This window comes from Quercus lobata, chromosome 3 (assembly GCF_001633185.2).
Source record: "Quercus lobata isolate SW786 chromosome 3, ValleyOak3.0 Primary Assembly, whole genome shotgun sequence".
In the NCBI taxonomy this organism is placed as follows: Eukaryota; Viridiplantae; Streptophyta; class Magnoliopsida; order Fagales; family Fagaceae; genus Quercus; species Quercus lobata.
Window position 1 is genome coordinate 19,157,056 of NC_044906.1, and position 26,126 is coordinate 19,183,181.

The 26,126-nt window shown below is 35.5% G+C and overlaps 1 protein-coding gene across 1 annotated transcript; it reads left to right on the forward strand.

Moving 5' to 3' along the window:
- Positions 1–10,728: 10,728 nt before the first annotated feature.
- Positions 10,729–12,942, forward strand: LOC115979725 (F-box protein PP2-B15-like). Its single transcript, XM_031101788.1, has 3 exons — positions 10,729–10,980; positions 11,583–11,701; positions 12,483–12,942. Exons 1-3 carry the CDS (start codon positions 10,729–10,731, stop codon positions 12,940–12,942), a joined length of 831 nt encoding a protein of 276 aa, XP_030957648.1.
- The last annotated feature ends 13,184 nt before the right edge of the window (positions 12,943–26,126 follow it).

Here is a 26,126-nt window from a genome sequence, read left to right on the forward strand (position 1 = left end):
AGTTATTAGTATTGTCTTAGCCTTCTTTCATTCAAGTTCTTTGTTTAAACCCCTCAATCAAACTTTTATTACTCTCATTCCTAAAATACCCTTTCCAGAAGAGGTTTCTCATTTCAGACCTATTAGCCTCTGTAATGTTGTTTACAAATTCATCTATAAGGTTTTGGTTAATGGGTTGAAGCCCTTGATGGATAGCATTATCTCCCCTTACCAGAATTCTTTCATTAAAGGGAGAAACATTTCTAATAACATCCTCATCTCCCTTGAGATCATTGATACACTAAGAAGGGAAAAAGGGAGGAAGACCAGTTTTGGAATGCTCAAGATTGATATGAGCAAAGCTTATGATAGGGTAAATTAGACCTTCCTTAAGGCTGTCTTAACAGTAATGAAATTTGAGGACAACTGGATTAAATGGATCATGGAATGTGGCACTACAGTTAGCTACACTATCCTTGTCAATGACAATCTGACTTCTTCCTTTAAACCCTCCCAAGGGTTAAGACAGGGAGACCCTCTTTCACCTTATCTATTCCTTTTCTACACAAACATCCTTTCTATCTCCCTATCTCAGGCACAGAACCTTAAGCAGATGCAGGGTGTGAAGGTTGGTAGAAATGGACTCTCCTTTACTCATCTTTTCTTTGCCGATGACTCACTTCTTATCTTCAAGAAGAATAACAAGACTATTAGGAACTTGCAACTTATCTTGGATTGGTATTGTTTCATTTCTGGTCAGAAAATAAACCTTGCCAAATCAGACTTGTATTGTTCTCCCAATATGCCTGCTGAAGATCAGGAAAGCCTTGCTCAAACCCTTCAAGTTAATCTGGTCCAAAATCCAACCAGATACCTTGGAATGCACTTTAAGCTCAAAGGTAATAGATGCATTTATTTCCAATTTCTGGTGGACAAACTCCAAGCTAAACTCCAAAGTTGGAAGGCAAGATTGCTCTCCCAAGCTGGCAGAACTACCCTTATTACCTCTGTCCTTCAATCTCTGCCTCTATATACCTTTGCTTGCTTTCAGGTTCCTGATACCATTTGTAACAAAATGGATTCTATCATTAGATCCTTCTAGTGGGGGCACGAGCAAGGAGAGAGGAAACTACATCTGCTAAATTGGGATCAAATTTGTAAACCTAAGAAGTTAGGTGGCTTAGGTTTGAAAAAGTTTAAATCCATGAACCAAGCTATGCTTGCTAAACAGTTCTGGAAGTTAAACCACCAACCTCAGTCCCTGTTTGCTAGGACTTTTAAAGCAAAGTATTACCCTAGCTACTCTATCTAGGATTGCTATCTCAAACCACACCATTCTTGGTTTTGGAAAAATATTATTCATAATGATCACCCAGCTTTAAGGGAAGGGAGATGGTGGATTGGGAAGGGGTTTGATATTCCTCTAAACCATTCAAGCTGGTTTCATTGTCCTTCTCTAAACCTACTTGATCCTAGGTTGCCAACAGGCACGATTGGTGACCTCATTGACCATAACACTTCTTTTTGGAGACCTGGCTTGGTCAGAGCTCTATACCCCCCATAACAACAAATGACATTCTCCAAATTCCAATTCCCAAATCCAATTCTGCCCAAGATAAGTTGAAGTGGAAACATTCTAGCAGTGAAGAATACCAGGTAAGCATAGCCTATGACCTCATTAATAGTGAGACCTGGAAAAATTCTAGATCTAATACGTTGGATCAGGTAATCTGGACCAAGGTTTGGAAAGTGCAAGTTCCTCTCAAAGTCAATACTTTTATTTGGAAGTTGTTGCAGGATTGCATCCCTACATTTTGTTGCTTAAGACATAGAGGTATTCCTGTCACTACTTTGTGCCCTCTCTGCAATGAAGAGGATGAGACTCCTACCCATTTATTCCTCCTTTGTACCTTTTCTAGAGCCTGCTGGCATGGCTCCACTCTTGCCATACAGGCTTCAGACTTTCATGGTACTTCTATTCAGCAATGGCTAAGCATCATCCTTAGGAAGCACAACCTCAAGGATGAAGTCTCTATGGAGTACCTGCAAAATCTGTTCACAATCCTCTGGACCATTTGGAATTATAGGAACAAAGTAGTACATGAAGGATTATCTCCTAATCCGATGCAAGTAGTTCTAACAGCTCAATCTTTATCTTGCAGGTACAAGAGCTCATTCACTACACAAGAATCTCTCACCGGTCTCAAACACAGATGTTGAACCCCAATCTGCAGCAGGATCATGACAACTCGTCCTAAAGGTTACTGGTTTCAGGAATAAAAGGAAGAATAGATGTGCATATGTATATGAAGCTGTTAATCTACAGGGAGCATGTGTGCTTTTTGGTGTCAGCAGTAGTGTATCTAGTACAACTCTGGGAGTGTTGCTTGAAGCTGTGGTGGAAGCATGTTTCACGGCATCTAATCATGGTCTTCAACAAATTTTGATTCTAGGTGATAGCAGAGGCCTGCTCAAAGCTTTTAATAACAGAGGAACCTCTAGTTGGCAGGACAACACTAGATTTGCTGATCTTGCTCTTCTGTTTCAAACTGGCTTAGTCTACAAAATGATCTTAGTCCCCCCTTTGCTGGGTTAATCCAACTCTTTGTGACCGTTTGTGGTTGTACTCCCTGTTTGTGGTATCAAAAAAAAAAAAAGTCTTAAACCCTTTTTTTTTTGCATCTATTCTGGAAATTTTTCCACTCTCTCAATTTAAAGCATAAAAATAATTTTTTAAGCTTCTTTAATTTGTAGCTGTGTTGGACCTTCTTCTCCGTTCCTTTTGATTTTGGCTCCACTTCTGATTTGTCTTAAAAATATCCCTCTCTCATTTGGCTATTCTTATAGGTCATGAAAACTAGCTTTACTTTGTATTTATTTTACCCTTGGTAGTGCTAGGAGACAAAGAAAAAAAATCAATGCTTTATTCGGATAAAATAGAGTTATTCAGTCACTCTTGTTTAGCTTAACTTTAACCTTTACACAGATCATATTTATTATTTTGACTGTCATTCATTTTTTTTTGGTATAACTCATTCTGTTAATCATAGTGTGGGGTGGTGTAGCATGGGTTTTATGAAAAAAATAATAATAATATAGGTGGTCATGTCTACAATTCTCTTTCTTTGCCTTTTTTTATTAGATAGAACTTCACCTCTTCTTAAAAAAGAAGAAGAAGATAGGTCTTCAAATAAAAATTAATATAATAAATTAAAAATTAAATTTGAGAAAAAAATTCAAAAAAATATATATCTAATTACTAGTTAATGAATATAATATATTGAAATAAACTAAGAGAATTTACTATATTATTAATTTTAAAAGAAATGTTAAATGACTTGAATACAAAAATTTAATTAGTATTTTTTCATCTAAATAAGAAAGTATAATAGATTTTATATAAAAATTAATATTTAATTGATATTTAAATATATAAAATACCTCAATTTAATTCCCACCTTAGGCCCAAATAAAGTACATGGAGCCATCCTTGATTCTAAGCCAAGTCACAGAGTTAGTATGACTATTTTCATAAAGACTATCATATATATGAATTTCATTTGGAATATATACATTTGAAAAATTCAAATTATATGTAAATTTTTTCAAAAGAATTAAAATATAATTTCTAGGCTTATGAATTTTATTGCTATAAAAAGTAATTTATTTTCAATTATATTTTTTTATTTAGTTAGTTGGAATTTTAGTCATTTACTAAGCTGTCAAACTCAACTCATTGGCTCCATTTTCCATTTCAAATTTTAAAGAGTAGCAAATTTGGGACTTTTGTTATGGTTGTATTAAATGTTAGACACATTTGTTTAGTAAGTTTTGGAGGATATATTTTAAATTGGAGAACTTTCATGCCAATTAACTACAATCTCCTTTCGATTTTTATTAGCTTTTGATTTATAGGTGATTGGATAGAATATGTTGGCCATGTTAGCTAGATTGGAGTTGTTGATGAGAATGAGTTTGGTCTAGCTCCAATATTATTTTAACTGGACATGTCCTTTTGTTTTAAGTATACAATAGCAAGTGGTAGTAGGTTTTAATCTCTATTTTTTATTTAATTAGTAGATGATATGACAGTCTCTTATTAAAACTAAAAGAGATTCCTTTTTAAAAAGTACTAGAGATAAGCCAAACACGATGAAAATAGTCGATAAAATTTTTCTTTATAAGGCATTTTTTTAAGGGTGTGTTACCGTTGTCACATACTTAACTCTTACTTTTCAATTTTGGACCAGACAATCTAAGTGATCTATTTGTTAATTGTGATTATAAATTATTGATGTAGATCAAAATATAAAATTTAATTCTCATTGATATTAATTTTTTATATATATTTATTTTTGAAATTTTCAGAAAAATATAAGGACTTTTTTAGGAGTATTTTAGTTAAAATTCAGTCATTATATGATAGGGTATAAATTAAGATTTTTTTAACAATATCTTATTTGTGATTTTCCCACATTTAGATTATTTTATAATTAACACAAATTAGTATTTTTTAGAGTTCTCTCCTAAATGTCCTATGAGTTCAATAATTATATATATATATATATATATATATATATATATATATATATATTAGTGAATTTTCCTCTTGGGAAGGAAGACTTTTAATTAAAAAAGAAAATTAATATTATAGAGGTTTTCCTTTTTATTTTTTTTGTGGATTCAAAATTTCTTTTTAATCCCCTCATGGATTTGAGGATTTATTCTTGACACGTGTTCTATTTCTAGGGTGAAATTAAGGTTTTCTCCCTTTGTCAATAGTAAATAAGATCAACCTCATATATGGGCACACCAGTATCATTATTAATGGCATACATGATACGTCCATACTTGTAAGAATTGCCAGGGTTAATTCCTAATTAAAAAGGGAACTCCAAGTTAGTTATCTTCAATTTTAAATCGAAAATTACAAAAAGTTAGGAACAAATTAGTCTTGCTCTATATTGATATAAAATATTACTGACTCGAAAAGATTCATATGCCTCTCAAGGGTTTAGATCTAAGCTAAGCATAAGTAACTCCATGGCATGCTCAATAAAAGATTCATATGCCTCTCGAGGGTTTAGATCTGAGCTAAGCATAAGTAACTCCATGGCATACTCAGTAAACCGATGATTTAGTTCCTAAAATTGAGAATCTATTCCTGCATTAAAAATATCCACTTTTATAATAATGCTCATTTCTAAAGTCCTCTTGTTGATGATGAGCTCAACCAAATTTTGCAACATAATGAACATTCATATCAGGGACATCTATACCACGTTCCTTACGGAATGATATCACAGTAGCAAGTAAGTTATCCCATTTCTCATCTCTAAATTGATGGATAAGTTTTTTAGTCGATGAAACTAAATGCATAGAATTGAAAATGTCTTGTGATTGGTTTTGTAAAGTGATCCCTATAGTTTCATTAACAGAATGCAGGATGAAGACAAATTCATATGAAATTAATACCTTATTAGCGGACTCTGCTTCTACTTTTTTTGAAGAATTTCCTTCATCCATGATTTTCAGTAGAACTTCACATGTTGGACTAAATAGCTTTATCAAGTTAGAAACTGATTTAATGTGAACCTCAACGAGTATCTCTAGGTCGCTGCAAGTGACCATCTAATTAAGTCCTTTCCCAGTCTCAAGCTCTTCAATATCAATCAAATATGCAATGTCAGAAGCTCTTGCAATTTTTAATTGCTCAATACATTTGCATAAAGCACAAATATTATTGATAACCAAAATCAATTTACTGAAAAATCTATTAAGAGGGACAACTGCTTTTGATGCTCCTACTAATGCCAATTGTAGGAGCATATGGGCAATCATTCAAAATCAAAGCTTGTAATTCATTCTACTCACCCCAAATGTTGCATGCACCATCATATCCTTGTCCTCAAATGTTTTGAATATCTAAGCAATGATTGGAGAATAAATAATATATCTCCTTTTTAAGGGTCAATGCTGCAGTGTCAATAACATGAACAATCCCATGAAATCATTCTCCCCCAAAGCCATCTATATCAACATATCTTAAAACCACAATTATTTGCTCTTTCATGGACTCATCACGCGCTTCATCAACCAATATGCAAAACTTTGCATCACCAATTTCTTTCCTAATTGCCTTCTTCACTTTGGTTGAAATAACATGTAGAATTTCTTTTGAATCCAAGGTGATGTGTAGGTGGCATTTTTTGGAGCTTTTGTCATTATTTCAACAACATTATTATTATAGCCCACCATCAAATCCAATGTCGCAAGAAAGTTTCCCTGATTGGTTGAAGTAGCTCTTCCATCTTGACCCCTAAAAGAAATAGCTTGCAAGGCAAGATGTCGAACAACATCAATTGAAGCCTTCAATCACAGTCGATTATTTGCAATTTGTTCTAAAGTGAAATTGCCCACTACCCTGTCTATATGTTGAGATTGGTTCATCAAATCTTAACACGCTTTATAGGCAAATCTATGAGTGGAGTTAAGATCTTCCCCATATGAAGACTAAAAGAACGACTTTCGCCATTTCTAACTTTCTTCCAACTCTTAAATCCGTTAGTTGTAAATGTATTTTGTCTATCATGCCAAGTTGGCTTATGAAAGAGAAAGCATGGTAGACAAAAAGCGGCATCATATTTAGGAGAATATTCAAGCCATAACTTAAAGCGATCATCTTCATACCAAGAACCTTGAAAGCTTTGACCCTTTTTAGATTTTTAAATTTTTTTTAAAAAGAGGTTGGTATGGACCCAACTTAACGTGATGTCGTTGAAACTCATCTTGTTGATCGGCATGATAAGTATATATTTGACTACACAATCTGGGATCGATCACGTTGTAATTGCAGCAAACTCATATCAACCTTTTAGAATTTTGTTTGAGAATTTTCCTTAATAGGGACGTCAAGATTTTCCTTAATTGGAACATCGAGATTTTCCTCAACTAGTTCATCAAGATTTTCCTCAATTGTGATGTCGAGATTTTCCTCAATTGGGATATTAGGATTTTCCTCAACATTAGTGGTTGGCAATGTTGCACCACTAGTATTACCTTCTAAACCATTTGAAACTTTTCTTTTGAAAAAAAAAATCAAATATGGTAGTTGACTTTTTCATAATCTACAAATAAAATATAATTTGAAATTATCATGTCATTATATGGTTAATAATCTATAATCATTACACACAATAGACAAGCATTATGCACACAAACAGTCAACAACTAACCAATAAATTTTAAAGTTGTAAGTAATCTCTTTAATTATTTACCCAAAAGAAAATATCTCTTTAATTTTTTAAAAGACACTAGTAGACAAAAACACTAACAGACAAAACTACAAATCTATCATAAAATGCACAGAACTGTCAGAACGTCACATGGCATGGGTGTTGTGTTATACGGATTCAGATCAGGTGCAATACCTAAGTATTGCACCTGATGCAATAGCAATACACGGTTAAGATTGAAAGTTTAAAAAAGAAACATTCAATCTCAACCATTGAATAAAAAAAAGTTAAAAGGAAGTTGAAAAAGTTAAAATTAAAAACTGAAAGTGGTAAAAATTAATGTGAGTGGGTGTAGTGTAATTGCAACCGGTGCATTACCCTAGGTATTGCATCAGATCCAAATCCTTGTTATACAATTCACATTTGTTAGTCACTAGAGACGATAAGACACCACTTGACTACCATTATTTATTAAAAAAAATATAACTTTTAGGCCCTATTAAAGATTGAAAGAGAAAGATGGAGTCAAAGTCTACCTCTCTCTTTGAGTGTTTCTCTTTAGTCTTTTCTTCTATTTTCGGATGTGGTGGAGTCTCTCATCTCTGCCTCTCTTTCAATTTTCTTCACAACACTGTCAACACATATGATTAAATCTAGGTTAATCAACCAAGCATTAGAGATTCAGATATGAGAGAGGGATAAAATATTAACAAGTTTGGGCGATGCTGGCTACTGCGGTGGACTGGTGGTGCATTGGTGACTGGTCTACCTTTGCTACTACTACACTGCTATTCTGCTGTAGTGCCACTGCCCAACTCCCTAGGTCTAAGGCCTTCTGCCATAAATAAGGTTTTTTTTTTTTTTTTTTCTTCTTTTGAGTGCCATAGAAATCCCCTTCTTTTTCCTTTTTATTATATGTGTGTCTTGCCGTAAGTTGGGTGTTCTCCTACTCATAGGCTAGTTAGATCTCTAGTTAGAATTGACTTTTATTTTTTTTGGTTTTTTGCTTGTGTTTGTTTTGGGGTGTAGTTTGGGCTTAATTTTTGTCTAATATTTTTTTTTATAGCTTTTAAAAATATCAATAATAATTTTGAGGGGGCAAAGTGCAATTTTATTGAAACAAATCGCTAAAAACAATATATTATTTATATACTAATTTTTTTTTAAAAAAAATCTCCCCCCCACCCCCTGTCCAACAATGGCTTCATCCTTACTGGCTACTCGCTTGTGGGAGAGAGATGTTTTATAAAACTGTTTCATAGGATAATTTTCCTTTAATTAAAAGTAGGAGAATTCAATATGATCTGAGATTAATTTTGTGTTAACTTAATTCACCCGAATGATTCAGTTCATTAGTTATCTTTAAGACGGGTTGATGTTTATATGAGCCTGTTTAACCCATATTAATAAATATTAATTTTCTTTTCCTAAACTTTCCTCCCCAAAACTGTAAATATCATTTTCATCTTATATAAATTTGAATTTTAAACATAAAATTGAGTAATTAAAACAATTTTGATGATTATATTGATAAATTCTAACTCTAAAGTCCATAATCCTTTTATCTAAAACAAAGGGGGAAAAAATGAACTCTTTGGATTTTAGTATCTTTTTCTTGAGTGTGTATTTTTAAATTTGAATGGAATTTCATTGCGTTAGAAAAAAAATTTTTAAGTTGCATGCTATTAGTATTTTAATTTTTTTAGAAGATATTAGTATTTTAATTGATGTTATTATGAACTATTGTTTGTATAAAATTTATTTCTTTATAATTATTATAATTTAAGTGCTTACAAAATTTTAAAATATGCTAATCATTTTGAGTTATATTCTTTAAATATATTAAAATGTGTAGTATCTACGTCAAGTATCAATCCAATATAACTCATTTATTAAACAAATTGAAATGAGTTATTTATATATCCACCAAACATGAATAAAGTTAAGTGTGTTACATGAATTCGTGTCATGTTAACTTTTTTTTTTATAAGACATGTTAACTTGTTTAACAAACATATCATATTAAAATTAAAGGATTTTGACACAATTATTAACAAGTGAAGATTGAAATGATAGAAATGGTATCTAAACATATCAAATCCAAACCCGTAGTCCATGGAGCATAATGGATTCGATATATGGGCTATCTTCTTATCAATTTAGGCCCAACAATGGTCCCTGTCCACCTGGTTGGTTCAAAATTAATTTTAATACCATTGTGAGGCCCAATAAGGTTTACTTTGCTGCCATGTTAAATAATTTGGAAGAGATAGACACATGCTTAGATTGGTGTTGACTATTATTAGTATCTTTGGAAGTGATTCCTTCAATTGTCATCGATCCCACCTTGAACTTTGCACTTGCTTCACACTAGTGACTAGTCTATATCCTCCAATATAGGTGACATCAATATTGCTTCTAAATCCATTCTCTTTTGTTCTTCCTTTTCACATCTAATACTTAGAATTTATGTATAGTTTAGCCCACACGTTAATTGTTGGGACTCACTTTTATAATTGTCTTGAGGCTTGAGGCTCTTTCTACCGATATTTCTCAGGGAAGAAAAGAATATTGGATGATGTAACAATAGAGACGCGATCACAATTTTTTTCACAATTATGATTACAATTTGTTCATGTGATAAGTTGTGAGTGATAGAATAAAAGTGATGAATCCATATAAGTTCACAACTCTACCACTTACAATTTATTATGTATATAAAATTTGTGACAAAATTGTGGCAAAAGTTATACTCTTGGCATTAGTTTGTACTCTGTACCATATTCCATCAAAAAGTAAAACATGTAGCTGCTTATTTTGTAGTTGACCATACGTATTAAACACGCCAGACTTTGCTTGGTCAAAGTCTAAGCCATTCCACATGCTTAATTGATTTCACTATTATTAATTATAATAATGGATATACGTTAAGACATTGGCTTCATGTGGAAAGAAAAAGTAACACAGTCCAATAACGAATATTGCAATGTGGTCTAAGACAATTCTTTTTTCGGTTTTTCAACTCTTGACCTCGTTTATTTTAATCAACTCAACGCCTAATCTTTCCCTCCAAAAAAAAAATAAAATAAATAAATCCTCAACGGCTAATCTAATATTGCTAATTAGTGATTAGTGACACCAATTAAGTTCATGTTAAATACATGGTCTAAAAGTGGCTAATTAGTGATTAATTACCACCACTAAGTTGTGTTAAACACAACTAAGTTATGTTTGACATTTAGAATGTGAAAATTATAAATCTAGTAGACACGGCTGAAACTTTTTTTTTTTCAATGAATGTGTACAACACGTTTGAAACTTGGACCAAGAAGAATATCAACTTGAAGCTTTTGTGAAAATATATATAATAAATGCATCATCCAAAAACACACAAGCTAACAAATTTAAGAGCAAGAAACCTGAGACAAGGACATTGCTTTTGATTCTTTACTTTGGCTGGTTTTGCATATATACATCTTTGCAAATAGTTTTTAAGATTGTTATCTCAAACTCAATGGGAGGATTAATTGACATGTTGCCAGGAGATTGTGTATCCAAAATTCTATCTTTCACCTCTCCAACAGACGCATACAGATCTTCAATGGTGTCATCCATGTTTCATTCTGCAGCGGAGTCCGATGTTGTTTGGGAGATGTTCTATTATAAGGATGTTGTGTCAAGGCTGATCGCTCCTTTGACATTTACTACGAAGAAGGAGCTTTTTGTCTGTCTTTGCAATCTTGCTCTCATAGATGGTGGTAGAAAGGTAGGTTTAAAATGATATGCAAACTCACCTTTAAACATTTCTCACACATTAAATATTGACACGTTAGGTAAATAAGTTTTTTTTTTTTTTTTTTTTTTTTTTTTTTTGAGAATGAGGTAAATAAGTTACTTGATAGAATTAGTTCTCATGAGTATATTCTATTAATTAAACTCTATTGACGTTTCTCAACAACAACCAAAAAAAAAAAAAAAAAAACCCTATCGATAAAAAATAATATCTTGTTCTTGTGGTAAAAAAGTCATAATTATTACAAATTATTTGATTTAAAAAAAAGATCCTTTCAAAAAAAAAAAAAGATTTAAAAAAAAAGATTAATATATATATAGCAAACTTATAATCTATTTTATAATTAATTATTATGAATTATTCCAAAAATATGTTTGAAATAACTTATTGGTTAATTAGCTTATTTATTGAATCTAATTTTAAGTTAACCTTTATATATATATATATATATATAGAGAGAGAGAGAGAGAGAGAGAGAGAGAGAGAGAGAGAGAGAGAGGTTGACATAAAAATAGATTCAACATCACATGACATAATTAATTTTGATTTTTTGTTTTATATTCCCAATAACGCAGAGCTTCAAGTTAGAGAAATTATCTGGCAAAATATCATATATGCTGTCAGCAAGAGAACTTTCCATAACATGGGGCAATGATCCAATGCAATGGAGCTGGAAATCAATACCTCAATCAAGGTTACTTTTCTCATGTTCTTTAAAATTGCCTACCATTTGATAGGGACAAAATTGCCAAATGCTCATTTCGGGAAAACTAATTAGCATTTTGCCCTTCTTCCCAAACTAAATAGGGAAATGCCCCTCTTTTGAAACTCGACTTTTTCAAAATCGAGTTAAGCCCTATAGTGACGTTTTTAAGGACCTATAGTGGCGTTTTATAACTTGATACTCATGAAATCGAGTTATAGGCAATAAAATTGCCTATAACTCGATTTCATGGATATCAAGTTATAAAACGTCACTATAGGTTTTTAAAACGTCACTATAGGTCCTTAAAAACGTCACTATAGGGTTCTAGAATTATTTTTTTTTAAAACTCGATTTTGAGAAAATCGAGTTTCAAAAGAGGGGCATTTTCCTAATTAGTTTGGGAAGAAGGGCAAAATGCTAATTAGTTTGGCTAAAAAGGGCAGAAGCCCATTTTGTCCCATTTGATAGTATAAGTGTATGATATATATTGTTCTATGGCTATGGTAACAACAATTTTTTTTCTTTACTTATTAAAGTGACAAATTTCAATTGAAACATCTTATGGTTCACATGTGCCCAAAACAGTAAATGTGCCTGTGACTAACACTACTTATATTATGCCCAATTTATATATAATAGAGTACATCGATAGTATGAATTTTTTTGTGTCATCATTAGACTTATTAATTGTTTTATATGGTTAGACAAAGAAAAAGAGAGGAAAATGAACTAACCAAAGCTTTCAATTTTTCCAAATTTTCTTCCATAGGTTCTCAGAAGTTGCTAAGCTTAGAACAACAAGTTGGTTAGAAATTCGTGGCAAAATCAATACTCAAATTTTATCATCAAACACAAGATATGGTGCTTATCTTATAATGAAAATTTCTAATCGTGCATATGGGCTCGATTCAATACCGTCTGAAGTGTCAATTGAGGTGGGCAACAAAGTATGTAATGGCATGGCTTATCTACGTCATGAAGATGGAATGCAGCAACAAATGGAGTACATGTTTTATAGGAACCGCATAGAAGTGTTGAGAAAGAGAGTGATAGAGGGCACTCAACGAACCTTAAATGAAAGAGAGGATGGGTGGTTGGAAATTGAGTTGGGAGAATTTTTTAGTGGTGAAGCTAACGAAGAGGTGAAGATGAGTTTGATGGAGGTTAAGGGTTATCAATTAAAAGGAGGACTCGTCATTGAAGGAATTGAAGTAAGGCCTAGACATTAATGAAGGAATGTATGCGTTAAACTGAGAGACAAAAAGAGTACAGGAAAGATGATACTAAACAAAAGAAAAAAATAAATAAAGGTTTTTGCTTTTCCCAATTTATGTGTGTGTACTAGATTTGGTTGATTCTTTCATTTGTTTTATGTTTTAAAGTGCAAATTTATATAAGGTGAAGGAAGATAGTAGGAAATAAAGGATTTTAATGGTAGAAATTACATAGTACAAGCCACATTGTATAAGGTCTCTTACTAATGAAATTTCCACTCCCCTTGACGTTGTATTAGCTTCTGGTCCATTTCCCTTAAAAGGGATATGGTATCTCATAGAATTTCTTCCTTATTTAAATGTTATAGATTTATTTGATTTAATTGGTTACTTCAAAAGTGTCTATTTCTTTCAAACTTGAATCAAGATGTGTAAATTTAGCGAAAGGAACCAATAAAAACTTGTCATGTGTTTTTTTTTTTTTTTTCAATTTTAAATTTTGGTTATTTTATAAGGAAAGTTATATTAAATACATGACAAGTTGTGATTGGTGAAACATGAAGTAAAACACAAAAAATAGTACAAAAGATTTGTATTCTAAGCAAGCACTCTATTTTAAATAAGCGTGCAGATATTATTGATGAGGAACAAGGTACAACAAGCCACCAAGAGGGTTGATCATACTAGAAGACTGAAATTAACATATTTACCAGCACCAACTAACACCGAAGGATAATAAATACCAAACATCAATCCACACACACCAAATACTAAACCAGCACATAATCTTAAGAGTTACATTTACGTAGTAGGCTTATTATGTAATACTCCCTCCGTCCCACTTTATTTGTCCTCTATTCCATTTTGAGATGTCCCAAAATGTTGTCCTGTTTCTAAAAATAAAAGTTATTAATTTACTAATATTCCTATTATACCCATATTAATTTACTAATTCAATTTTTTGATAAATTTATTTAAGGGTACTTTTGAAAACTTATACATTTTTAAAAGGTAGACAAGACAATAAATGATGTTCCCTTAAAAATATTGACTTTTCAAACAGAACAAACAAAGTGAGACGGAGGGAGTAGTACTTCTTAGGGAGGCCGTACAAATATACGGTCCAAAAGATTTGACGACGCTTACTAAACTTCCACACCCATTGTTGACCATATATTAGTTTATGGGATCTATTGTCGAGGAAGGAAGATAGATCCCCCAACTGTTCTTACAATTCTTTGGCAAAGTAGGACGACCAAGAGAACAATTAAGTAGGACCCATTCTAGATTCCAATAATCTGTTATGTTGGCACAGAAGCGTATCTCGAACAAGTTAGATATCTTCAATCATAAATAGAAATTACAAGAAGTTAGGAACAAAGTCTCTCCATAAATAAAAAAAAGATGTATACAACTTTTACTTTTCTGGGCAAGCATTGGAAACGGGTCAAGTTGCTGCACCATATCAACAGTGAGTGCCAAGTAGTCATTTTGACTTCGGAAGAAGCGAGAGCCATGCTTGTTATATTCAGTGTCCCAAAACCCTTGATTATTATTTACGCTCGTTGTTAGGTTGAGCCAGTATAAATTCAAAGCTCGCACGAGCCATGGGTCGTGTAGTAGCTGGAAAAAAATGCGCAATATTAAAAAGATATTAATAAAAGTTTAAATCCTAACCTAATGTAAAAGCCCACTTTTACGCTCGTTAATACCAACTTAATCGGGCGAACTCTAGGTTGAGTAATAAAACTATGACGTATTGGGTTTTAGCAATCATTCATGCATTTCCTCTCTTGGGGTTATTGAACTGGGAGAATTTAATAACCTCTTGAATTACCCGACAAGCACTTGCCAAATCATCAAAAAAAAAAAAAAAAAGAACTTGCCAAACCATAATATTACGAAGTGTTGAATAGAGGTTACTACACACACAATTAAATCGCATGAATCCAAAAAAAATCAGTAAAACCCAAACCCACGTCGTTCTCCTAAAGAACAGCAGAGCCGGGAAGCCGCCAGAAACCCACACCAGTCTTTTAGCGAAAGGCCATGCAACTTTTCAATTTTCAGTTCTCACGAGTTTCACACTTGGACTTGGGAGTGTCATGTGAGTGTAGACAAATAGCACAGCCTTCTTCAGCAGGGGCTACAAAAAAAAAAAAAAAAAAAAAAAGCATAGTCTTCTGCCTTCAATCTCACAGACATGCATGTAACATTGAGTTGTCATTATCAGGTGGCGGGGCGGCTAGGTTATATACTGAACACCAAAACACCATGATAGTATGACATTGTTTGTAACATAGAGTTGAATCACAACTCACTGCAACCATGCAGAACCAAACCAAACCTAACCAAATTGATGTCCGTTGGGGCAACCATTTATCGTTCCATATGTCAAGATTCTGCCCATTCCCGACCTGCCACCAATGACCTTGCCGAACAATTGACTGAGCTGCTAAAATACTCTTCAAAGCATACGAAGGGTGGTTACCCAGTTCAGTCGAAAGATAATCCCCGTTAGGAAAATATCGTGCCTTGAAGACCTTGTGAACTAAAGAATTGGAATTCGTTTGCAACCACCAACCTTGCTTGGCCAAAAGAGGAAGATTGAATGCCTTTATATCCTGAAAACCCAATCCTCCTTCATCTTTAGATAAACACATTTTTTTCCCAACTTAGCCAAACCATTTTATTTTTTTCATTAGCTTGACTCCACCAAAAGTTGCGAATCATACTTGTCATCTCATCACACAAGGTGTTGGAAAGCTTGAAAAGGCTTATAATATAAGTCAGAACAACCTGAGCAATAGTTTTGATTAATATCTCCTTACCAACATTATATAGCAATTTTTCTTTCTAACCTAACAGTTTATTTAAAAAATAAATAAAAAATGATGAAATTTTAAGATTAATAAAAATGTGGAATTAATTTTCAAATATTGACAGTTTTCACACCCACACAATATTAATCCCTAGTGACTAGACTGAAATTAACCAACGGATGAAAACTACCAAACTTCCACACACCAAATACGTACGTACTAAACCAACATATATATCTTAAGAGTGACAGCTTATTTTTGTAGATATTTTTAAGAGCCATTTGTGACCTTTTATTTCAGCTTATTATTATTATTATTATTATTATTATTTATTCAACATTTCAATATTTCAGCTCATTAGTTTTCTTTGTTAGCTAACTTATTACTTTATTGTTATTTGAACGTAGTGGTTAATTTAATGGAAAAAACTTCATGTTGCACTCACATTAAAATAATTTTCAATACAGTTTAGTCCCCCTTAGGCAGTGACTTGTTCTGCTGACAAAAAGAAAAAGAAAAAGAAAAAAGAAAATATGGAACGCTCTCTCTCTCAAGAAGAACAAGATGAACTTGCCCGGAGCAATAAAAAAGTTAAAGATGTTAGACACGCTGGTTTCAGTGATGTGCAGATTTCGGGTCCTTCCTCTCCTAGTCATAATAGTGGTCATTGGAACCATAGTGTATCTTTTAAGTAAAAACTCGTTGGAGATATTCCTGGAGCTTACACACAAGCTTTTAGCCTTGGTGACTTAATGGAAGATGATGGGGATGCGGATGAGGAGGTCGAATATCTCAGGCAAGGGTTTGTAGGTGTGAAACTCACGAAGGATTTCAAACAGAAAATACGTGGACCATGGGTAAAAGCTCTTATTGTTAAGGTTTTTGGCCGAGATGTGGGATTTCATTTTCTCCGAGATAAACTCCTTGCGATGTGGAAGCTTGCGGGTAGACTAGATTGTGTGCATTTAGGGCGGGGTTTCTTCCTAGTTAGGCTGTCGTTGAAGGAAGATGTTGATAATGTGTTGAAGAAAGGGCCATGGTTCGTCGGAGGTCACTTCTTGTCCATTAGGCCGTGGGAGCCAAATTTCAGAGCATCGTCGGCAAATGTTTCTTCGGTTGCTTTGTGGATAAGGTTGAATGAACTACCTATTGAATACTATAATGTTGAAGCCCTTCACCTTATTGGAGGAGCGATAGGAAACGTTTTGCGAATTGATACCTTCACTGCGTCTGAAACGAGAGGACGTTTCGCTAGATTATGTGTCCAAGTAGATGTGGGAAAGCCTTTGGCAACCACGGTTATGATTGGTAAGCTTGAACAACCAATAAGCTATGAAGGTTTACAGAAGCTTTGTTTTGGTTGTGGTAGAATGGGGCATGAGAAGGCGAATTTTCCGTACGTTATCTGTCAAGAAGCTCCGGTTGGTGAAGCTGGCCGCCAGAAACAGCTACCTGCGATGAGACAGGAGATAGTTCACGCGTTGGGGATGTTGATAATAGTCCAAGGCTGGCTGGGGGACCCACGAAGGACATGCAGGACGTGCATGCAGATCGCCAGGATTTGGTTGGGCAGGTCCAAGAGGCTGCGCATGATGACTTGTACGGTCCGTGGGTGTTGGTGGAGCGCAAGAAGAGTGGGACAAGAATGCAAAGGAGTGGTGGGTCCTTAGGTGATCAAAGGAATTTTTCTGCTGTGAGGAATTATGGGATAGGCGAGTTTAGGAGCAACGAGAGATTGTTTATGGACCGGGGTGGTGCTGTGGATGGGCCTGAAAGGGATAGTAAGAGGAAGATAGTTGGGCCTAAAAGTTTGGATAAAGCCCAATTTGAGAATGTCACTAAAAGGATTGGGAAAGAAGCTGCTAGCCAAGCCCATTTGGTTTCTAATCAGAATGAAGGCTTTAGTTCTAAAAGGCAGCCAAAGTCCAATTCGGTGAAAGGGAAAAAAATGCTTGCCCGATTGAAGATGTCCAAGTATGATAGCAGCAGCACAGTGGTAGATGATGGTACTAGAAACGGCGAAAAAAAATTTCTGAAGAAGGGAGGTGCGTTTCCAGAGAAAGGGAGAAGGTCCGGTGATGATGTTTCAACAGGTGGTGTTCCGGGTATCCTTAAGCTTGATCCAGCAACTTGGGCAGAGGCGGTTTTCAGATTTGGGAGGCGTGGTAGTGACCAGATCGGAGATGGGACGGGCCGAGCTTCGAAGGAAACGGGTGTGGAGCATGTGGATGAGCATTGTGACGGTGAGGAAAGTATGGAAGTGCAGCTAACCCATGACGGAATGGATTGCAGAGCTCCTTTATTTTCCGCTGTCCGATCGGGTAAGGAAAGTGTGAAAGGAGAAAATCAAGCCAAGTTTGAAGGTGATTCTGGGTGTTCAGTTGATGGTGGTTTGCTGTATGTGAGTAGCTTACCGGTTGGTTCTTCCTTACGGCATGGGTCTCTTGAAGGAAGTGACCAAGCGGATTGCATGGTTTTTGAGGGAGGAGTCCCCTGTTGATAAGTGCTCTCTGTCAATAATTTTTTTTTTGTCTGATGAATATCATTATTTGGAATTGTAGGGGTGCTTTGAAGCCCTCTTTTCAAAGTCGTGTTAGAGAGCTTGTTCAATTTCATAACCCAGCCATTTTGGTGGTGATGGAAACTCGGTTAGGTGGAGAAAGAGCAAGGGAGATTACGGACAGGCTTCCTTTTGATGGTGCAGTTCATACGGACACAATTGGTTTTGCAGGTGGTCTCTGGGTGTTGTGGAATTCAGATAGAGTTGAGGTATCTCATCTGTCCAGCACGGAGCAAGAAGTGCATATGGCGGTTAAGGTACGATTTTCTGATGCTAGTTGGTTACTATCTGCTGTGTATGCTAGTCCTAGGAATGCTGAAAGGCAGGTTTTGTGGGGTAATCTTATGCGTGTGGCAGAGATCCATAATTTGCCTTGGATCATAGCAGGGGATTTTAATGAGCCACTCCTAGGGGAGGACAAATTTGGGGGTAGGGCAGTGAGTGTGAATAGGTCCTTATTGTTCAAGGAATGTTTAGATAAATGTAGCATGATGGACATTGGGTTTTCGGGTCCTCGTTTCACTTGGACGAACAGAAGGGAAGTCCAAGCTTTGATTCAAGAAAGAATTGACCGGTTTTTTGTCAATCCTAGTTGGTGCACGCTGTATCCTGATGCTAGAGTTACTCACCTTACTAGGAGTCACTCGGACCATTGTCCAATTTTGCTTGAGATGACGCCTAGAGCAATCAATGGGAGGAAGAGGCTTTTTAGATTCCAGTCTTGTTGGTTGCTAGACCCTTCTTTCCCAAATGTTGTTTCTCAAGCGTGGAGAGATAGTTTAGTAGATGCTATTGGAGACTTTACTATAGAAGCTTCTGCTTGGAATAAAGGCAAGTTTGGGAATATTTTTGCAAAGAAGAAGAATTTGTTGGCCAGAATTAATGGTATTCAGAGGGCAGTAGCTTTGAAACCCTCGAATTTTTTGTTGAACCTCGAAAATGATCTCCTTAAGGAGCTCGACTCAGTCCTTAATCAAGAGGAGGAATTTTGGGCTCTTAAATCCAGGGTGAATTGGATGATTCAGGGTGATCAAAACACAGCTTTTTATCATGTCTCCACGTTGGTAAGAAGGAAGAGGAACCAGATTTTGGCAATAAAAGATAATGTTGGGGAGTGGATAAATGAAGAAGATTCGGTGAAGGAGTTCATTAGGAAGGGTTTTATTGGGATTTATTCAACATCGCTGGCCAATGCTTCAAGAATAAATCCCACCTTGTCCCATTCACAGCCTAGACTATCTGATGTGGAGAGGGATATTATCAGTGGGGTTGCATCTGAGGAGGAAATTAGGAATGCTATGTGGTCCTTAAAGCCTTTTAAGGCTCCTGGACCAGATGGGCTTCATGCGGGGTTTTTCCAAAAGTTTTGGCCTGTGGTGGGGGGATCGGTGATAGAGGAAGTGAAGAGGATTTTTGTGGAGAGGGTAATGCCTGATTTTTTGAACCAAACCCACATTGCTTTGATTCCAAAGATCCAAGGCCCTAAAACTTTGGGAAATTACCGGCCTATAAGTTTGTGCAACACTGTGTACAAAGTGGTTACGAAGATTATTGTGGCTAGATTAAGGCCTTTTCTGGATAATCTCATCTCTCGATTGCAATCGGCTTTTGTTCCCGGTAGGAAGGGAATGGATAATGTTATTATAGCTCAGGAGCTTATTCATTCTTTAGGGAGAAAGAAGGGTAAAGTTGGGTATTTAGCAGTTAAAATATATTTGGAAAAGGCGTATGATAAGCTTGAGTGGAGCTTCATTAGAGAGATGCTCATTAGGGCAAATTTTCCTTCAGACATTAGAGATATCATTATGAGTTGTGTTTCTACGGTGTCCACTTCTATTTTGTTTAATGGTGAAGCCTTAGAGCCGATTCTTCCTTCTAGGGGAATAAGGCAGGGAGACCCTCTTTCCCCTTACCTGTTCATTCTATGTATGGATTTTCTTGGCCAGCTTATTGAAGAAAAATGCAATGCAAAGTTTTGGTGTCCTGTTAAGGCTTCCCAAGGGGGGCCGGCTTTCTCTCATTTGATGTTTGCGGATGATATAATGCTTTTTGCTAAAGCTAATGGTGTTAATTGTTCAGCCATAAGAGATGTGTTAGATGAGTTTTGTGCTGTGTCGGGTCAAATAGTTAGTGATTCCAAATCGAGAGTCTATTTCTCTCCTAATGTGGATAGAGACACTAGGGAGTCTTTGTGTGATATTCTGGGCTTTGCTTCCACTCCTACTCTTGGAAAGTATCTTGGGTTTCCCTTGAAACATCCCAGCTCTTCTTCCCAAGAATACAACTTTATTCTTGATAGAGTTAAGCAAAATCTTTCGGGGTGGAAAGCCAACATGTTATCTTTGGCTGGTCGGTCTGTGCTCATTCTAGCCTCATCAGCTGCTATTCCTTCCTATATTATGCAATGTGTTCAGCTGCCTAGCAGAATTTTGGAGGGTCTTGATAGAGTGAATCGCAATTTCTTGTGGGGGTCTACCGACATAGCAAAAAAAATTCACTGGGTTGGTTGGGACAAGGTAACGAAGTCTAGAGATGAAGGGGGCCTTGGTTTACAATCAGCTAAGGGGAGGAATTCTGCTCTTCTAGCAAAGCTGAACTGGAGGTTCCATACTGAAGGTGAAGCTCCTTGGAATCAGGTTTTGAAGATGAAGTACCTTAGTCATGTTGGGTTACACGCGTGAGTGAAGTCCCACATTGAATAAAGATGAGAAGAATGAGTGGTTAATATAACATAATTGAGCACATACCCATTGGGCTTAGGCCTTTTGGGTTAAAATGTGTCTCTATATTTTATATTAATTACTCAAGGAAGCTCCCCAAGGTGTTTATCTCCCCAACAAGTGGTATCAGAGCCCATGGTGGTGTGCGGCGAAGGTGGTGAGGTGTTCATGGTCCCTATCCAGCGGGGACAGAGAAAGCCTAAATAGCCCACACATAAAGATCCTGGAGAAGAAGAAAAAAAAGAGCCCAACAAATGAATATTGCTAATGGTGCTAAATAATGGTGTGATGCAAGGTTCCCATGGACATGGATGTGCGGGGTTCCCATGGATGTGCATGCGGGGTTGACACGTGGTTCCCATGGATGGCGTACGAGAGACTCATGGATGATGCATTGATGAAGTGAAAAGCCCATTAGGCAAGGGGGAGTAAGTAGGACTTGTTCATGGCCCATAGAGAGGTCTTGAAACCCACAGAGAGGCAGAGACTCACACGTGAGGGGGAGATTGTTGGGTTACACGCGTGAGTGAAGTCCCACATTGAATAAAGATGAGAAGAATGAGTGGTTAATATAACATAATTGAGCACATACCCATTGGGCTTAGGCCTTTTGGGTTAAATTGTGTCTCTATATGTTATATTAATTACTCAAGGAAGCTCCCCAAGGTGTTTATCTCCCCAACAAGTCAAAGAAGGAAGGTTGCTATTAATCCAAATAAACTCCCCTGCTCTTCAGTATGGGCAGCAATGAAGAGAGGAATGGATACATTTCAGAAGGGCTGTAGGTGGACAGTGGGGAGGAATAGTAGTTTGAACTTTTGGTTTGATCATTGGTTGACTGGAGGCCCGCTTAGACAGCTTATTCAAGGTTCTCTTACTCAAGAAGCAAGTCTTTTGGAAGTCAAAGACATTTTGGTGGATTCGGGATGGGATTGGGGGAAAATTCCTTTTGAGCTTCCGGATGTGTTCAAACGGATGATTCAAGCTACTCCTACTGCTGTTGTGTCAAGAGGGGGTGACAAGTTGGTTTGGGTTGATTCTCCAAAAGGTACTTTTGATCTTAGTAGTGCTTATAAGATTGCTATGGGTAAGGAAAACAATTGCCTTTCCCTTGTGAAGTGGATATGGAAGGCGGATATTTTGCCTAGAATCAAAACTTTCCTGTGGTTGTGTTTCCATAATAGCATTGTTGTTAAGGTTTGCCTTGAAAAAAGAGGTGTTGTTCATGAGACTCTTTGTCCCATTTGCCAAGGAGGTTCGGAGACTATTTTGCACGCTCTTCGGGATTGCAATCATATTAAGCACATTTGGAACCAGCTGGGTGTTATGGCCTCTGACCAAGCCTTTTGGACAAGTAACTTACAGGTTTGGCTTGCTTCAAGTGGTTCAAAGAGTGGCGTTTTAACTGCTGCTAACCCCCCTTGGAAAATTGTTTTTCCCTTTGCTGTGTGGAATATTTGGAAGAGTAGGAATAGGCTTGTCTTCAGCAGGAAAACTAGAAGCCCGAAGCTAGCAACTGAGATAGTGAACCAGGCTTTGGAGTTTCTTCATTGTGTCGCCTCTCCAAGGGTGCAGGTAGGCAAGGTGGTCAAGAGGATGTGTTGGGAGAGACCACAGTTGGGTTGGAAGAAACTTAACACTGATGGAGCCTTTAATGGTGATGTTGGGTTGGCTGGCTGTGGAGGCGTTGTTCGTGATGAGAGGGGTCGGTGGGTTAATGGCTTTAGCAAGCGGATTGGGCTATCTAATAGCTTTGAGGCTGAATTGTGGGGGCTTAGGGAGGGGCTGTTGTTATGCTGTGACTTAAATATTTCACATCTTGAGATTGAGCTAGATGCGAAGGCCTTAGTGGATGTCTTAGGCAATCCTTCTTATGTTAACCATGTTATTTCCCCTATCCTGGATGATTGTAGGATGTTGGTTTCTCGTTTCCAATAGGTTTAGATTAAGCATTGCTATAGAGAAGTGAACAGATGTGCTAATAGTCTTGCTAGGCTAAGCTTTACTCTTGATGCTGATTTTTCTTCCTTTCTTAGTCAGCCTGTGGACATTTTTAGTGTGTTTGAGGATGACCTCAATGGGATGTATTTTGACAGGCTGTGTCCTGATCCTTTTGTTTTTTCTTAGTTGTTAATTGAATCGTCTGTTTACCAAAAAAAAAAAATAATAATAATAATAATAATTTTCAATGTATTTTTGCAGTATTTGTATGACACATTATATATGTGCACTAGTTTTTTTCCCTTTAACTTTATACAAACTTTAAAACAGTATCTTTTAGTATTGGAACAGAGGTATAATCCTCAAAATGATGCTTTAAGCCCAATTAAGAAATTAAGAAAACAGGATGCGGCATATCAAAGAACATGACAAACCACAGTTCCACACCCTGTTTTTCTGTCAAAGTTCAAACTGCCCATGTAGAGTTCGACTCAGTGTTTTATTAACATAAATCCAAAGTTTCAAGTGTAAGTTGTTGCCCATAACCATTATTATATAGAAAATGAAAGGACTCCAGTTCCATGCTTGTTGATGCTGCATCCGGAAGCAAATAATAATTTGGTAAAGAAGAGAGACCTATTAATTAAGGATCTAAATTTGTACTCAAATTAAGAATGGCAAACTGCTAGGTTCAAGCATTTGGATCTGTTTCCATATTAATAATGTCGTGGATTTTTTGAGTTTAGTCAAAAAACCAGAGTATTCTGATAGTTTTACATTTTGTATCTCTGGTTTATAGTCTTTGAAGTGGAGTTATAACATTATTCTCTAGTCTATGAACCATGTTAAATTAAGAATAAATATATAGCAGCAGTACAATGGTAGCCAGTAACCATACTGAAAAGATATGTAAACACAACTCCAATTACAATATCAACAATTTTCCAGCATAATTGCAGTTTAGAATTTCCTTGACTTGGCCTACAATTTAGCTGTTCCTGTACTTGTTAGAAGAAAAACACTAGGAATGAAGATTGCAAAATATAAAAGTGACGTTGGATTTGGAAGATGAGCAAATTGGCTTTACATTTGATTACAGATGAGTGTGGCATATAACAATTGCACTGTCCAAACAAAATCTCTCTTTCTGCGTCTCTCTCCACCCCACTCCCTCCCCCAACACACACACAAAGGTAATGTCTAAAAGCAAAGTTGTGCGGGCACAAAAAATTTGTGCAGCGAGTTTCTTCACCTACATTGCAAAGGAAAAAATTCCACAAACCATATGCTAAACCGTACGTACATCGGTACATGACTTGATGACTATTGAAGCAGTGAATTGGTTACTGCAACTAGGAAGATAATGTAAAATCTGAAGTGTCTGTAAGAACTAGGCCAGGGAAAGGATATATTTTTGTTACATCATAGAGGCAAATAAGAGACAGAAAACCAGATATATGAAAAAATCCCAGGCAAGCTGCCATTGCCAACAAGATGACAATTCGATCTGCAGGAAGCCACTTGAATAAATACTGCTACTGCTACATGGAAATGGAAATGCCCAAATCTATGTAAGAAGGCAAAAGATATCTAATTTGAAATGGAAATGTGTAAATGCAGTTTTTCTTTTTAGATTGTCTTAATGCAGACTTTGATTACATGGCTGGATGATGGAGGCCCACTGTTAGTACGTTGAGCCTAATTGATAGTATTAGTCGCTAACCCGTGTGATGTACGGGATAGATAAACAAAATTTATACACATTCACTTTTATTGGTACAATCATTTGAAAATAATTCTAACTAATACCCAAATGTAAGAGACACATTGACTTACTATTTAAAGTAGCCTTTTGAAAAATTTACACATATTGTGCAACTGAGCCTTAATTTCTCATCAACAATAAAAACATGGAAATTCAAAATATGGAAAGAAAATAAAAATTACAACAATTAATTCCATTATCTTTCATGTTATACTTTATAATTGTACGGAATTAAGTCAACTCAATTTAAGTAGTTGTGATAAAATTGGCTTCTACTATTCTCTATTCTATAGAGATATGAACATATTGGATTTCTCAAACAATTACCGGTATTGCAATAAAATGATTTATTATTGAAAATAAGAAACAAAGAAAATCTGTCTATAGCTTAAGAAACACAATATACTAAAATTAAAGAGATAAAATTTTTGGAGGACAAAATATTATAGATAATTTTAGAAACAGATTATACGCTTAAAAGGGTTAGTAATTTATAGCACTTACCCCCCACTATTAGTATACAGACACCAAGTGCGATCATTGTAACCCTTTGAAAGAACCTTCCCCAATTGGACCCTATCAAAAAAAAAAAAAAAACACCCAATTAACAAAATTGATCCAAAAGGGTCTAAAATGCACACAAAATCAATTCTAAAAACAAAAATATGAGACAAAGTAATTACTTTCCGCTGCCAATGAAATCGTATTTTGTATTGCTGTTCCAAATTGCAACACTTATCTCTTTAAAGCCTTCAATTAACGAAAACACAAACTTCTTTTGGAATACCGGAGTATTATGACCATCTATACACACACACACACAAAAACAAAATCAGCATAACTCACTATTACTCTATATAAGCCTCAAAAATATAAAGAGAAATTAAAGGGGTTGAATTTGATATTTACGTTTGGAGAGAGAGAGTTTGTAGAAACTGTGGCTTTATATTTCTTAACTTGAGAGAGGGTAAGGTTGCTAGGGTTTTGAGGTGTTATAATGTTTTTATTTTTATTTTTTAAATATTGTGCTGACGTGGAAAATTGTGGTGCCAGCAGAGACTTCGGTTTTATATATATACTAGTCGCTAACCCGTGCGATGCACGGATAGTTAAACAAAATTTATACACATTCACTTTTATTGGTACAATCATTTGAAAATAATTCTAACTAATATCCAAATGTAAGAGACACATTGACTTACTATTTAAAGTAGCCTTCTGAAGAATTTACACATATTGTACAACTGAGCCTTAATTTCTCATCAACAATAAAAACATGGAAATTCAAAACATGGAAAGAAAATAAAAATTACAACAATTAATTCCATTATCTTTCATGCTATACTTTGTAATTGTACGGAATTAAGTCAACTCAATTTAAGTAGTTGTAA